Genomic DNA, 16,625 nt, shown 5'->3' on the forward strand with positions numbered 1-16,625 from the left:
TTCATATTTGTTACACTTTAAAATGTACAGATATTTATTTCTTCCCTTTTTCTTGATTATTTTCTTGATTTCTGTTATTAAAAGGCACAGATCAACTCTTCTTTTTTTACTGTTCTCACTTTTCAGAGGTTACGGTTTAATTTACTATGTTTTCGAATGTGAATTTTGGATGTTGCTTTCTTTTTTCATAGTCAAGGGCACATGTTAAAGGGGTTTTTTTGTTTTTGTTTTACATTGTTACGATTTCAAAAGTGCCCCCATGTGTTGCTGATGATATTTTACAATGTGAATTCCCCCCCTTTCCCAAGAAAACAAACAATAAAAAACATAATAAATAAATAAAAATACTAAACATTGTTCATTTATTTTATTTTTTATAAAATGCCACCAATTACAGCATAGAACAGCACAATGTTTATTTTAAATGGACACTTTTTGTGATGTTTTGTTCAAGCAGTATAAGAAAACTTTTAGAATCTTCTGTCATTTACTTATTTTTTTTTTAGACATGAAAAATAACACAATAAGTTACAACAGTTCTGTTAGTCGCTATAACTGCAGTACCTTTGGTATTTTGGTCATTTCTACACCCCCGTATTTCATTAACATATAATGTACCTCGGGTCTCCATTGTCATTGGACAGTGTGTTACATGATGTAATCATTTATTTTATTTATTTGTTTTAAGTTATTTATTTTTCAGTTTGTTTTGTGTCTTCTAGCGCTTCAGACAGTAGTCAAATATTAAATGACTTGTCTTCAACATCATTAACCAAAGTATATTTATTTTTTTATGTTTATTTTATTTATATTATAATGATATATGTGGTGCTTTTTTTCTATTAACATATGCATATTGACAATAAAAAGGTGTTTATTTATAATATACACTGCCATACATTTTAACTGGTTAAATAGATATATAAATATATTATAGGCCTATGCGTTATAATAATATTACGTGCTCAAACAGCATTTTTGTCTTTACTTTTTGCAAAGCTGGTAGAATATTGTTTAAAACATCTATAAAATAAAAATGGCTCTGGATTCAGAACATTTCATGTTCTGTAATTCTTAATATTAATAAACGCAGAATAATTGGTCAAGGTTTTGAAGCTCTTGTAGTCGAACATTTCAACGTCATGCTGCCGGAAGTTCCGGTGGAGCAGGGCGGAAGTAGGTACGTGGCTGCTTCAGCTGACATTCTGCACGATGGCGACAGAGGTTCAGAGCGGCGACCTCAACAGTGCAAATTCAAGCCGGCTCGAAGTTTCTATCGACGGTTTGACTTTAAGCCCGGATTCCGAGGGCGAGCAGGAACAGGCCGAGACGCCCGCCGCCCGTCCGGCGGACCAGAGCGCTGACAACCCCCTGAGTGTCGATGGGGAGGAGGGCGAACCTGCCAACAGCGGTACAATCGAGAAGAAATGGGGCTTTGATTTAGTCGAGCTCTACGGGCTGGCGCTCAGGTTCTTTAAAGGTATTTTATGTCACTATATACACTAATATGGACATTGATTTAACACAAACATGCGTTAGCATGCTCATCTCTATGCTACAGATTGATTTCGCACTGTTGTTTAGATTTAGTGAAGTCGTGGCTTTCTTCTTGGGGTCATTTTCATTCTTCGTGTTTGGTTTTTACAAAAAGTTCTGCTTATACAGGTCTTGTAGTTCACTTCTGTCGCTGTGTTCAAGGGTTGAGGTCCTCTAGACTAGAGGAACTGCCCTAACCGTTGACAGCACCACTGTGTGTCATGTGCCTGACTGATGTCTTAAATTCACAGAGACTATGAAAGATTGCATAAATATTCAAAATAGACAAGTGAACCACAAGTGCTGATCTTGGTTGGTCTCTTGACAGTGAGGTGTGTTTGTTCAGCACTTGTAGATTTTGTCCATTTAAAATATTTAGTCCTGGCTTTTTGCAGATCTACACCCATTTCTTTTCTGTGGGCTGATGATGAATGAAGTATGGTCGTGTCCATCAGCTGTATAGTCTGTTAAGTGCTGCAGCTCACTAATTATACACATTAATGCACAACTGATGTCCCAAACAAGATGTTTCGGTTTCCAGCTGAGGACTAATGCCACTAATGTATCTTGCGCTTGACTTTCAAAGCATGCACAAAAAATCTTTTGCACATTTCACAGAAAAATCATGATAATCTTTTCATGATTTTGACATTTTCTGTATTGACTTAGAAATGTGCATTAGCCCACATTCTAAACTGGGGTTTGTGAGTTTATGTAAAGCTAATAATTAAATCATAAAAAATTCAAATTAAATTAAACACTTACTAAAAAAAGACAATATATTTTATATTTACCTGCAAGTCATGTGACCATTAACCCAACGTCAGAGAACAGTGAACATGCAAATGTGTTGTTAAATTGTTGAACTATTAACTTATAATCTCAGGGTCTGCTTTAGGTAAATATAGTGTTTAGCTGTCGAGAAAGTTTGGAAATCCCTGTTATAATGTGTTGAGAACTACCTTCAGTTTTAAAGCCACTTATTTGTGATGTTTTTTCCTCAGAGAAAGATGGCAAAGCCTTCCACCCAACCTATGAGGATAAACTTCGTCTGGTAGCCCTCCACAAGCAGGTGTTGCAGGGACCTTACAACCCTGATGCTTCCCCTGAGGTGGGCTTCTTCGATGTGCTGGGAAATGACCGCAGGTATGAGCGACGATTTGATATTTGACCTTAATGTGCCTCCTTGCTGTTAGTGTCACATTAGCATTTTTAATGAATATACTGTGGAATTCATTTATTAGTATGATGTTGAAAATGCAGGAGAGATTGAAAATGAATTAATTACTTTTAGTGCTAGTGTCCTTGAACTGTTTCTAGTTGTACATAGATGTCCAAAGGGATTAAATGTTATATATATATAGTAAATGAAGATTTAAATGTTAATATATGTTTGGCTTAATATTTTCTTTAATTTAAAATGATACTGATCTTATAGATGCTATAAATTTGTTGCAGTTTGTAAGATTTATTTTTTTAATATCAATTTTTTTTAGAAGAGAATGGGCATCTTTGGGCAACATGGAGAAGGACGAGGCCATGCTTGAGTTTGTAAAGCTGTTGAATAAATGTTGCAATTTATTTGCACCTTTCGTCGCCTCACACAAGATTGAAAAGGAGGAACAAGAGAGAAAGAGGTCAGACTTGCAGATAAAGATGATTTTCTTTCTTTATCAGTTTCATCTTTATTGCTGTCACACACTTTTAATTTAGACTTTTTTGCTGTTTTACCCTTTAATCAGGTGGGTCTCTTGAGATATAGACTTCTCTGAGAGATCCACAGCGTCAACAAAAAGAAATTGGGCTCCAGTATAAAATTAATCAACCTTTTTTTGTTTGTTTTGCTGAGAAGGCGGGAGGAAGAGGAGCGGAGGCGCAGAGAGGAAGAAGAGCGTGAGCGACTGCGGCAAGAGGAGGAGAGACGCAGGCGTGAGGAAGAGGAGAGGCTGAGGAGAGAAGAAGAGGAAAGAAGACAAGTTGAGGAGGAACGACTCCGTGTAGAGCAGCAGAAGTGAGTAACACCGGTTGATTTGTTTCAGAACTGAACTAAAACATCATCGTTTTGTTGAGAGACTTAAGGCTGGAATACAATACACAACCTTTGCCCAGATTTTCAGCAGTTCTGGAGGAATTGCCGAAAGTCAGAACCAGTCAGCAGATTTGATTTGGCAGATTTTGCAGAAACTTGAGTAGTTTACAATGGCCAGAGACTTGTTTTAGCTTCAGACTACGATTTCATTCAGTCTGAGAATATCAAAACACATTTTGATATTTTGAGCCGATTTTGGAATATTGTTTTCATTTTTCATGCATCTCCTAGCAGCAAGACGTGTGAGTTTGTTGTGTTTGGAATGACTTGAAAGTCTGGTAGTGTGTGATCCTGAGTCGTTTAGCGTGTGATGCCCAGTTTTTCCTCTGTAACTGTTTACAAAGTCGGCAAGTGTTAAGTAAAATCTGTTCGGATTTTAAAACTCATGTAATTTATTCCAGCCTTTAGATTACAGCTCAGTTTTGCCGTCCCTTTGATACTAAATCAATACATTAGTCAACAAATAAATGGTATTGGACAATCGATAAAATTAAACTAGCACTTTCAGTAATTTAAAATTAATCTGCAAACTCATGACAGATGAAAAGACGAGAAAGTAATTAGCACCACCTGGCACAATCTTTCAACCACCTGAAGTAATGTTTTTTTTTAAATGAGGTGAAAAACTTTTGTGGTACTTTTTTAGTACCGGTATGCTATGCAACCCTAGTGAGGTGCCACATGCTTTATTGTGCACAATTTCTTTTCTCACGCTCTCTGGTGTGTTAGGCAGCAGATCATGGCTGCGCTCAATGCGCAGACAGCGGTGCAGTTCCAGCAGTATGCAGCGCAGCAGTACCCCGACAGTCCCGAACAGCAGCTCATCCTCATCCGGCAGCTGCAGGAGCAGCACTATCAGCAGTACATGCAGCAGCTGTATCAGGTGCAGCTCGCTCAGCAGCAGGTGAGGGCCTGTGATTCATTCTCCCGGTCCCACCCTGCTTTTGTCATCCATGATTACATTTTGAAAATTTACACTACCATTCAAAAGTTTGGGCTCAGTATGATTAAAAAAAGAAAGTAATAATTTTATTCAGCAAGGATATATTAATTCAAATAACAATAAATAATGTTACATAATAGTAAATAATTGTACAAGTGAATAAATAATGTTACAAAAGATTTGTACAAATAAATGCTGTTCTTTTCAACAAATCGTGAAAAAAAAAAAAAAAAAAAAAAAACGTTTTCGACAAAAATATTAAAGGTCCCGTTTTTCGTGTTTTTTTGAATTTTTGATTGTGTTTATAGTGTGCAATATAACATGTGTTCATGTTTCGCGTGTAAAAAAACACAGTATTTTTCACATAATTTACTTATCTGTATACCGCTGTTTCCACTGTCATAAAAACGGGCTGATGACTTCCTTGTTCTATGAAGTCCCTCCTTCAGAAATACGTAACGAGTTCTGATTGTGCCAGCGGTTCCTGTGTTGTGATTCGACAGCTCTGAGCGCACCCAGAGCCATAGAGAGAGCGCATCTTGCCCGGAAAAGTCACGCCTCTTACCATAACGTGGAGATGCGCTCAGTGTTATTGTAAACATGTCTTTAATTTTACCCTATCAATTTGAGCCGGAATCAGACCCGGTGATTGGACTGCGGGATGAAAATAACAGCGTTTCGACGACATGGCGACAAACACACTCTACAAACGCAACTCTTGTGTATTCCTGTGGGCGGAGGTTAGTCAAAAAACTGTTTTAGTGATGTCATTAAAGAAGGAAGTAGAGGGATGTAGTCCAAACTGGCCGTTCGATGTAGGCGACTTCTGTTAAATAAAATATCTCGCTTGGCATTGAACTTTGAGCTTTAAAATTTTACTGATTTTATTTATACTCTAACAACAACATTACACACTAACTAAAGTTTGAAACATGGGATCACGAAGAACGGGACCTTTAAGCAGCACAACTGTTTTCAGTGTGTAATATTAAGAAATGTTTCTTGAGCAACAAATCAGCATATTAGAATGACTTCTGAAGGATCTTGTGACACTTAAGACTGACACTTAATGGCTGCTGAAAATCAGTTTTGTCACTCTATTCAAATGGAATATATATTCAAATGGAAAGCAGAGTTGTCAAAAGTACAGACCGTACAGAATTTTAAAAATGTGATGCTTTGAGTGCTGATTCTTAAACGCCTTTAATTGGCCATTGTGTTCATGCACTCATCAGATATGTCTGTGATTGGCTTCAATGATCAATGCTTCAAAATCATGTTGTAAACAGACATCAGTGACTCTCTTCACTGAGCGCTTAGACAGATACACACGCTCCCGCTTTCAAATTCAAACACTTCAGCGTGCTTTCAAACGGTCCCTTGCGTTGATCATTGTAGCCAATCGCAGACATATCTGATGAGCGCGTGAACACAAAGGCCAGTCAGAGGTGTTTACGAATCCGCTCAACAGCACTCAAAGAGTCACATTTTATACATTTCAGTACCGACTTGGTATCGCGGTCGGTACTTTTGACAACACTGATGAAAAGCAGTTGTTTTAAATTGTAATATTTCACAGTATTACTGTTTTTAATGTATTTTGTTTTAATCAAATGAATGCAGCCTTGCTGAGCATAATGGACTTCTTACTGATCCCAAACTTTTGAATGGTAGTGTGTATGTGCTGATGTCCCTTTTAGTATGAAAAGTGGGTAACACTTTAGTATGGGGAATTCTCACTATTAACTAGGTGCTTATTAGCTTGCATATTGGCTGTATATTAGTATTTAAAGGCAAAATTTGCAGTTAATAGTCAAGTGTTCCCCATACCAAAGTGTTACCAAAAAGTTTTTCTTATCGGTTTTAAAAATTGATAAGCCTGTTTATTTTGCTGTGCACTCCCATGTAATTAGTTGCATTTTATTGTTCACATTCAGAACAGACCTGCAACCCACCAGTTAAGAACGACTGGTATAAAGAACAAAATTGCAGTGGGTAGCATTTGTTTTGCAGGTGTACAGTTATCAAGGTAGACTGTTTAATGTGTTTTACACACCTGTCACTGCAAGCTAAACTGGTTTTATTGTCATGTAATGACTTTGACTCACTGATGCAATTTATTTTGGTTTCTGTTGTCTCATACCAATGTTTTATTGCAATGTTTTTTTGTTTTTGTTTTTCAGGCTGCCTTGCAGAAACAACAGGAGGATGCTATAGTGTTGTCTACTTTAGAGGCCAGTGAGGTGTCAGCACCTTCTTCTGGAGAGGAGGCTCCCACACTGAACGGACAGGCAGAGTCCACTGCTGACAGCTTAGAGCGAGAGCCAGACCTGGAGCCTGCAGACGAGGTCACTGAGAATGGACCCACCGGTGAGTTGTTTGATCGCTTTTATTGTTTATTTATAGGGCTGGACGATTCATCGAAAAGTAATCGAAACCGAAATTCAGAACCTCTAACCGACGTAATTTTCCCATGACGGTTATTTCGTTTTTTTAATTCTGTTAATACTTCCCCCTTAAAAACATACTACCGCGTATGTAGCCACGTGACTCCGCCCCGTCCAGGCAGTGGCATAAAAGCAACATGGAGGTGTACGCTGGTTCAACACATAGTGATGGCGCGCGAGCGGTGAGCCTTGCGTCTTCACTTAACTTTGTCAGTTGTATTTGTTTTAAAGGTGCCCTAGAACTTCTTTTTAAAAGATGTAATATGTCTAAGGTGTCCCCTGAATGTGTCTGTGAAGTTTCAGCTCAAAATATCCCATAGATTTTTTTTAATTCATTTTTTTAACTGCCTATTTTGGGGCATCATTAACTATGCACCGATATATAGGTTGTGGCCCCTTTAATTCTCGTGCTCCCCCTCCCCCCGGAGCTCGCGCTTGCCTTGAACAGCATAAACACAGTTTACACAGCTAATATAACCCTCAAAATGGATTACACACTGTTGGAGAGATTTATAAAGAATGAAGTTGTGTTTATGCATTATACAGACTGCAAGTGTTTAAAAATGAAAATAGCGACGACTCTTGTCTCCGTGAATACAGTAATAAACGATGGTAACTTTAACCACATTTAACAGTACATTAGCAACATGCTAACGAAACATTTAGAAAGACAATTCACAAATATCACTAAATCATGTCAGTTATTATTGCTCCATCTGCCATTTTTCGCTATTGTTCTTGCTTGCTTACCTAGTCTGATGATTCAGCTGTGCACATCCAGACATTCTGCCCTTGTGTAATGCCTCGATCATGGGCTGGCATATGCAAATATTGGGGGCGTACACCCCACACTGTTACGTAACAGTCGGTGTTATGTTGAGATTCACCTGTTCTTCTGAGGTCTTTTAAACAAATGAGATTTATATAAGAAGGAGGAAACAACGGAGTTTGAAACTCACTGTATGTCTTTTCCATGTACTGAACTCTTGTTATTCAACTATGCCAATATAAATTCAATATTTAATTCTAGGGCACCTTTTAAGGTTTGCCAGTTTGAACATTCAAGCGATTTTAGACGATTGGATGTACATTATTTCGAGCTACCGTGCTCGTGCAGCGGCATTGTGGCACGAACACTCATACAGACAGTAGCTGCGCAAAACAGGAAGATTGTGCGCACAGAGTGGAACGCATAAACTAGTTGTCAGCGCTGTCCTGTGATTTATCACTAAAGTCGCATAGAAACTCAACTTATTATAGCATATATTTTTCAACTTTTGAGGGAACTATTTACAACCCACAGCTTCACAATTAATAGAGAGATGGTATGACTAATTCACACACGCAATCACTCTCATTATGTACTGGTACTGTGCTAATTTATCTTTATCTGACTTACAACAAGCAGAAATCTCTAAGAAATGTTACAAACCATAGATAAAATAACTTCTGAAAGTGAGCTGTTATGTCAGATCACTCTTTCAATAGGAAAAAAAAATATCCCACCTTTATCATATTTACAGTACATAGTTCAGTTGTCAGTGAACTATGAAGGCAAAAAAAAGAAAAAACAGAAACAAAATAATCGTTCATTAATCGCAATCGAGGTAAAATGTTCAATTAATCGAGGTTTTGATTTTAGGCCATAATCGTCCAGCCCTATTTATTTATACAACTTCGTTTGAGTGCTGTTAATGTCAACTTGATATCAAATTGGATTTACCTTCTTAATATGCATATGGTGAAAGATTCATCAATGATTCATCGTTATTTAAAAAAAAAACGATTACGATGCAGTCGATTCCCAATGGATAAAATCAAGTCTTGTCAATTTTTGTCATACTAAATATCCAGTTTTACTTGTGAATATGTCAGATTATGGAAGCAAATGAGTTTCAAATGCTGTTTAATTATGAATTATGGTTAATTATGAGGAATTTGTGAACTTGTGTCTGAAAATCACTTTGCTTTTCATGCTGTGTAGTATTTCATAATTTGGTGCATTTCAATTTAAAGTAGGGCTGGGTTGGTAAAATATTGATTCTTATTTTAATGAACCAATATCGATTCTTAAATATCAAGAATCAATCTGTTAGTCCATGAACAAAGCCTCTGAACATTATTTGTAGGGCACCTCCCACCCACTGAAATCACAATGCTTTGTGATTTGTTACTTCTGATATGAAACTTAGCTTTTAAAGGTCAATTTTATGATGAAATTTTAACAGTAAATTCCTTTTATTGGTTATCTTTACTGTACCTGATATATTCAAATGAATCAATATTGAATTGAATGAAGATCGAAATTGATCATGAAATCTGTATCAATACCCAGCCCTAATTTAAAATACAAAAAAAAACATCCATTATTTACTACTATCCCATATTCCTGGTTCTCAGACTCTCCCCCTGTAATAGCAGCCCCCTCCATGTGGACCCGGCCACAGATAAAAGACTTTAAAGAGAAGATCCGTCAGGATGTGGACTCTGTGATTACGGTGGGCCGGGGCGAAGTGGTGACCGTCCGGGTCCCCACCCACGAGGAGGGCTCCTATCTCTTCTGGGAGTTTGCTACTGACTATTATGACATTGGCTTTGGAGTCTTCTTTGAATGGACTGACTCAACTAACGCATCAGTCAGTGTGCACGTCAGCGAGTCTAGTGACGAAGATGAGGATGAAGAAGGTGAGGAACGTATGCATGATATGTCTGTACCATGTCGGTTATTGGCCGATATTTTGTTGTGCTCATTTCTTTTATTTTTACATTTAGATGACCTAAATTACCCATCTAATGCTTACACTAGGTCATTTTTTTAAAACACCAATAATAACACTTTTAAATGTATCTTTAGCAAATCTCAAAATGAATATCCATTATGCAGCATGCTCCAGTTACACTCATACACATACATAAATTCCCATTAATTTCCAACATTTTTGTGGACAGATTATTACAGCAGTTCACGCTTTCAGGTTGTTATTTGGACATAGTCCTTCTTAGTGTTTGATGGTCCCTATCATTCACTTTTGTTTTTTTGCCCTCTATCTTCGCTGATGAAGTCTTGCCATACTTAAAACATACAACATTTACACATGACTTGTACTAAACACTACTGAAAACCACTGATATACAAACCAGAGAATGTAAACAACAAAAAGATGAATAAAAGATAATCGCAATGTTTGTTTCTTCACTGTAGCCTACACAAATTATATTAACCCCTATAAAAATGTGTTTGCATTATTTTGTACAACCCCTGCATATTTGCTATTTAGGAATATTAGTTAGTAGTATGTATGCAAAATTGTATAGAATTTTAATATCGGCTTGTTGGTATCAGCCAGAATTTTAAAGGGTTAGTTCACCCAAAAATGGAGATTCTGTCATTAATTACTCACCCTCATGTCGTTCCACACCCATAAGACCTTTGTTCATCTTCGGAACACAAATTAAGATATTTTTGATAAAAGTCAGATGGCTCAGTGAGGCCTCTATTGCCAGCAAGATAATTAACACTTTCAGATGCCCAGAAAGCTTTTTTATTTTAAACATATTACACATATGAAACATATTTAAAACAGTTCATGTGACTGCAGTGGTTTAACTTTAATGTTATAAAGCGACGAGAATACTTTTTGTGCGCCAAAAAAACAAAATAACGACTTTATTCAACAATATCTACTGATGGGTGATTTAAAAACACTGCTTCATGAAGCTTCGAAGCTTTATGAATCTTTTGTTTCGAATTGGTCATTCAGAGCGTGAATCAAACTGCCAAAGTCACGCCCTCCAGTGGTGAACCATTGCAATTTCGAAACGTTTATGATGTAACAAAGCCTTGTTTACTGAAATCACGTGACTTTTGGCGCTCCGAACCACTGATTCGAAACAAAAGATTCGTAAAGCTTCGAAGCAGTGTTTTGAAATCGCCCATCACTAGATATTGTTGAATAAAGTTGTTATTTTGTTTTTGTTTTTTGGCACACAAAAAGTATTCTTGTCGCTTCATAACATTAAGGTTGAACTGCTGTAGTCACATGAACTGTTTTAAATATGTTTTTAGTACCTTTCTGTGCATCTGAAAGTGTTAATTATCTTGCTGGCAATGGGGGAGCCATCAGATTTTATCAAAAATATCTTAATTTGTGTTCTGAAGATGAACGAAGGTCTTACAGGTGTGGAAGGACATGAGGGTGAGTAATTAATGACAGAAATTTTATTTTTGAGTGAAATAACCCATTAATGTCAGTGCATTTTTAAACTCTGGAAATCAAAAGGATACTTTTGATAAATGGTCTAGATTGTTTGTTTTGTGATTCTGTTGTTAAAACTGTAGATTTAAGTCCTGCTCTTTCTCTCAGGTGAAGGGCAGTCTGAGGAGGACAAAGCCAAGAAGGAGACTGGAAAACCACAGGTGGATGAGATAGTGCCGGTGTACCGGCGGGACTGTCATGAGGAGGTGTACGCTGGGAGTCACCAGTATCCCGGCCGTGGTATATACTTGCTCAAGTTCGACAACTCCTACTCGCTCTGGAGGTCTAAAACCGTCTACTACAGAGTATATTACACCAGATAAGCCTGGAGTCAAGACTGTGGGACAGGAATGTGTGGGTGTATGTTAAGAGATAGCTGGAAAGAAAGAAAGATCAAAATAAGGAAATTTACGGGATGTCTACTACTGGGGAAGGGACAAAGAGATTTAAAATTGAGTGTGTGTGCGTTTCGATGTGTATGCAAACTTTGAGTGTGTCTGTCATGCTGTTTAAGTCCAGGAGGAACGGGCCATGTACATGGCACCTCTGTTTTGCACTCTTAAAGATATACTCTAGGATTTTGTGCTTGATATCACTGTCCTCTATACCCAATGTGACTAATTTCAGCCTCCATCTTCTAATTTCATCCAAAGAGGTGCAGGATAAATGTGTGTATCCTAATTAAAACGGCCTACAAACGTCATGTTTAGATAATAAACAACGGAGCAAACACTAACACGCCTTTCTCTTGGAGTACTTCCTTATTTAGGTCAACACTGAATAAATAAGCCAATGGCGTGCATCTGTACTCTTGTTTCTCCCCCTGTCGGCGCACAGGACCGAAGTGCATCGGCGAGTGCTAGATAAAACGAACGGACAGGACTTTTCTAAAGATGCAAAGGTGGATCTGGAGGCCTTTACGAACTGAGATTTTGCAGCATTTTCTAAACCGGATGGATTCAGTCTAAAACATTTAATATTTATTAATCTCTGTGGTAGAGTAGGGTCATGTACGTGTCTGTAAGTCCTATAACGTTTATCTTTCCATCATTCGCTTCTCTGCTTCCACAGAGCCCCAGATTTTTTGTGTTCTTTTTTTGTTTGTTTGTTTTTTTCCCCCTTTATCATCAATGCGAGATCAGTATTGAATTTTAATGTGGCACAGCTAGTAGTTCAGAATATTCTTGCCTTTCATTTTGGTCATTGCTTTGTTGTTTTATGCATGTAGTTACAGACAGCCATGTCAAAACTTAAACCTTAATGTATATTGATTTAAATGTGTACTTGTCACACTTATACTTGGTTCTCTATGACAGAAAATAACAAGCATCTCTCATTGTCCTTTATATTAATAATGAAGTGTTTGTATAGCTGATGAGACTTAACTATCAAAAGCAGCATTTCAGTTGCTGATTAACATTTTCTGTTATTTATTGGACTGTTCAGTGTGTTGAAGATTATTACAGTGAAGTTGCTGAGAATTTTCAGACAGTTTCTTTTTTTATTATTTTATTTTTGCTTCAAAAATATCTGCTCTAGCCACTCTGGATACGTCACTGACTGTATTGCTGAGTGAAATGTGTGGCGTTCATGATTGTATGTGTAATGCAGGTCACTGCTATCCAGCTGTGATCAGACATCATCCATATATACAGATACAGATGCTGTTACACTGTGTTCACATGATCGAGTGTTAAGAGCTGTGATGATTCCATGTTCATAGAGAACGTCATGCTAAATCTGTCCAAAGACTACATTAATATCACATGTACAGTCGATTGGTTACAAAAGTTCCTGCGTTTATTCTTTCCATGTATTTTTCTTTTTCACTTTTTTGTAATGCTGACTTCAGGCCTTTGTATAGTGAAATGTAACATTTGGGCATGGTAATCAAAGTACGGCTTTTGGGAAAATGACAATGAGCAATAGGGTAATAACTGATCTGAAAATTGTCTTCATATTTAAAGTGGAAACTCCAGAGATTTTCTAACCATAAAGGCACGGAGAAGTGTTTTTGTATTGGTTCTGCTAGTGTGATCTAATCTGTATGCATTCGAGGATGAGTGTCCTAAAGCGTATCTTTGATTAAACTTGTGTTCCTCTGTATGTACTGCCTGATTCTTTTCTGATACCGGTCTATTCATGTGCATGTTTTACATACTCGGACGATGTGTTGCAAAATACCCATTCACTGATTCTTGAGAGATTGGCCAAAAGATATTCTACAACTTTAACACATAAATACATATATATATATATATATATATATATATATATATATATATATATATATATATATATATATATATATATATATATATATATATATATATATATATATATATATACACAGTGGGTATGGAAAGTATTCAGACCCCCTTAAATTTTTCACTCTTTGTTATATTGCAGCCATTTACTAAAATCATTTAAGTTCATTTTTTTCCTCATTAATGTACACACAGCACTGCATATTGACAGAAAAACACAGAATTGTTGACATTTTTGCAGATTTATTAAAAAAGAAAAACTGAAATATCACATGGTCCTAAGTATTCAGACCCTTTGCTCAGTATTTAGTAGAAGCACCCTTTTGATCTAATACAGCCATGAGTCTTTTTGGGAAAGATGCAACAAGTTTTTCACACCTGGATTTGGGGATCCTCTGCCATCCCTCCTTGCAGATCCTCTCCAGTTCTGTCAGGTTGGATGGTAAACGTTGGTGGACAGCCATTTTTAGGTCTCTCCAGAGATGTTCAATTGGGTTTAAGTCAGGGCTCTGGCTGGGCCATTCAAAAGCAGTCACAGAGTTGTTGTGAAGCCACTCCTTCATTATTTTAGCTGTGCGCTTAGGGTCATTGTCTTGTTGGTAGGTAAACCTTCGGCCCAGTCTGATGTCCTGAGCACTCTGGAGAAGGTTTTCATCCAGGATATCCCTGTACTTGGCCGCATTCATCTTTCCCTCGATTGCAACCAGTCGTCCTGTCCCTGCAGGTGAAAAACACCCCCACAGCATGATGCTGCCACCACCATGCTTCACTGTTGGGACTGTATCGGACAGGTGATGAGCAGTGCCTGGTTTTCTCCACACATACCGCTTAGAATTAAGGCCAAAAAGTTCTATCTTGGTCTCATCAGACCAGAGAATCTTATTTCTCACCATCTTGGAGTCCTTCAGGTGTTTTTTAGCAAACTCCATGTGGGCTTTCATGTGTCTTGCACTGAGGAGAGGCTTCCGTCGGGCCACTCTGCCATAAAGCTCCGACTGGTGGAGGGCTGCAGTGATGGTTGACTTTCTACAACTTTCTCCCATCTCCCGACTGCATCTCTGGAGCTCAGTCACAGTGATCTTTGGGTTATTCTTTACATCTCTCACCAAGGCTCTTCTCCCCCGATAGCTCAGTTTGGCCGGACGGCCAGCTCTAGGAAGGGTTCTGGTCGTCCCAAACATCTTCCATTTAAGGATTATGGAGGCCACTGTGCTCTTAGGAACCTTAAGTACAGCAGAATTTTTTTTGTAAACTTGGCCAGATCTGTGCCTTGCAACAATTCTGTCTCTGAGCTCTTCAGGCAATTCCTTTGACCTCATAATTCTCATTTGCTCTGACATGCACTGTGAGCTCTAAGGTCTTATATAGATGTGTGGCTTTCCTAATCAAGTCCAATCAGTATAATCAAACACAGCTGGACTCAGATTAAGGTGTAGAACCATCTCAAGGATGATCAGAAGAAATGGACAGCACCTGAGTTAAATATATGAGTGTCACAGCAAAGGGTCTGAATACTTAGGACCATGTTATATTTTAGTTTTTCTTTTTTAATAAATCTGCAAAAATGTCAACAATTCTGTGTTTTTCTGTCAATATGGGGTGCTGTGTGTACATTAATGAGGAAAAAAAATGAACTTAAATAATTTTAGCAAATGGCTGCAATATAACAAAGAGTGAAAAATTTAAGGGGGTCTGAATACTTTCTGTACCCACTATGTATATACAGTACAGTCCAAAAGTTTGGAACCACTAAGATTTTAAATGTTTTTAAAAGAAGTTTCGTCTGCTCACCAAGGCTACATTTATTTAATTAAAAATACAGTAAAAAACAGTAATATTGTGAAATATTATTACAATTTAAAATAACTGTGTTTTATTTAAATATATTTGACAAAGTAATTTATTCCTGTGATGCAAAGCTGAATTTTCAGCATCGTTACTCCAGTCTTCAGTGTCACATGATCTTTCAGAAATCATTCTAATATGCTGATTTGCTGCTCAATAAACATTTATGATTATTTTCAATGTTGAAAACAGTTGTGTACTTTTATTTTCAGGATTCCTTGATGAATAGAAAGAAACAGCATTTATCTGAAATACAAAGCTTCTGTAGCATTATACACTACCGTTCAAAAGTTTGGGGTCAGTAAGAATGTTTATTTTTATTTTTTTGAAAAGACATTAAAGAAATGAATACTTTTATTCAGCACGGATGCATTAAATCAATCAAAAGTGGCAGTAAAGACATTTATAATGTTACAAAAGATTCGATTTCAGATAAACACTGTTCTTTTGAACTTTCTATTCATCAAATAATCCTGAAAAAAAATATTGTGCACAAATATTTTGTACAATTGTACACATTAAATGTTTCTTGAGCAGCAGATCAGCATATTAGAATGATTTCTGAAGGATCATGTGACACTGAAGACTAGAGTAATGATGCTGAAAATTCAGCTTTGCCATCACAGGAATAAATTACTTTGTGAAATATATTCAAATAGAAAACAGTTATTTTAAATTGTAATAATATTTCACAATATTACTGTTTTTACTGTATTTTTAATTAAATAAATGTAGCCTTGGTGAGCAGACGAAACTTCTTTTAAAAACATTAAAAATCTTAGTGGTTCCAAACTTTTGGACTGTACTGTATATATATATATATATATATATATATATATATATATATATATATGTGTGTATATATATATATATATATATAGGTTTAAAAAAAATAGATTATCTTTTGAATGTTTTAACAGTATATTGCACTTAATATGCTGCTTTATTGCATCATATGTCAACTCCATCATACAAGTTTTTAATTAATCTTTTGGGACCTCTTTATTTTTTGTTGTCTGATGGTGGTAACATTTCAATAGATGGAGCTACATTTGTGGATATTTATGATAAATATTTAACATTACATACTGCTGGCCCATATTGACCAATAAAGGCAAAAGAAAAACAGGCATTTCATTCTGTTCATTAATGAATCTGCATTTACAAACAATGAGACTATTAAAATGGTAGTTTGGAGCAGGTAGTGACTCATCACTGTTCTGTCAGCCATAGGTCATGATT

At 36.8% G+C, this 16,625-nt stretch overlaps 1 protein-coding gene across 4 annotated transcripts; it reads left to right on the forward strand.

Annotated features, from left to right (window-relative positions):
• The first annotated feature begins 1,140 nt into the window (after positions 1–1,140).
• On the forward strand, positions 1,141–13,377 carry acbd3 (acyl-Coenzyme A binding domain containing 3). 4 transcript variants are annotated; one of them, XM_048206826.1, is made up of 8 exons: positions 1,141–1,480; positions 2,541–2,682; positions 3,033–3,173; positions 3,389–3,547; positions 4,346–4,529; positions 6,752–6,938; positions 9,434–9,700; positions 11,380–13,377. In XM_048206826.1, the coding sequence occupies exons 1-8, from the start codon at positions 1,213–1,215 to the stop codon at positions 11,592–11,594; spliced, it is 1,563 nt and encodes a 520-aa protein (XP_048062783.1). In that variant the 5' UTR covers positions 1,141–1,212; the 3' UTR covers positions 11,595–13,377. The 4 variants fall into 4 exon arrangements, with proteins under 4 accessions (XP_048062783.1, XP_048062784.1, XP_048062781.1 ...); XM_048206827.1 differs by having other exon boundaries at positions 9,437–9,700; XM_048206824.1 differs by having other exon boundaries at positions 1,142–1,480; positions 9,416–9,700.
• Positions 13,378–16,625: the final 3,248 nt, after the last annotated feature.

This window comes from Megalobrama amblycephala, linkage group LG11 (assembly GCF_018812025.1).
Source record: "Megalobrama amblycephala isolate DHTTF-2021 linkage group LG11, ASM1881202v1, whole genome shotgun sequence".
In the NCBI taxonomy this organism is placed as follows: domain Eukaryota; kingdom Metazoa; phylum Chordata; class Actinopteri; order Cypriniformes; family Xenocyprididae; genus Megalobrama; species Megalobrama amblycephala.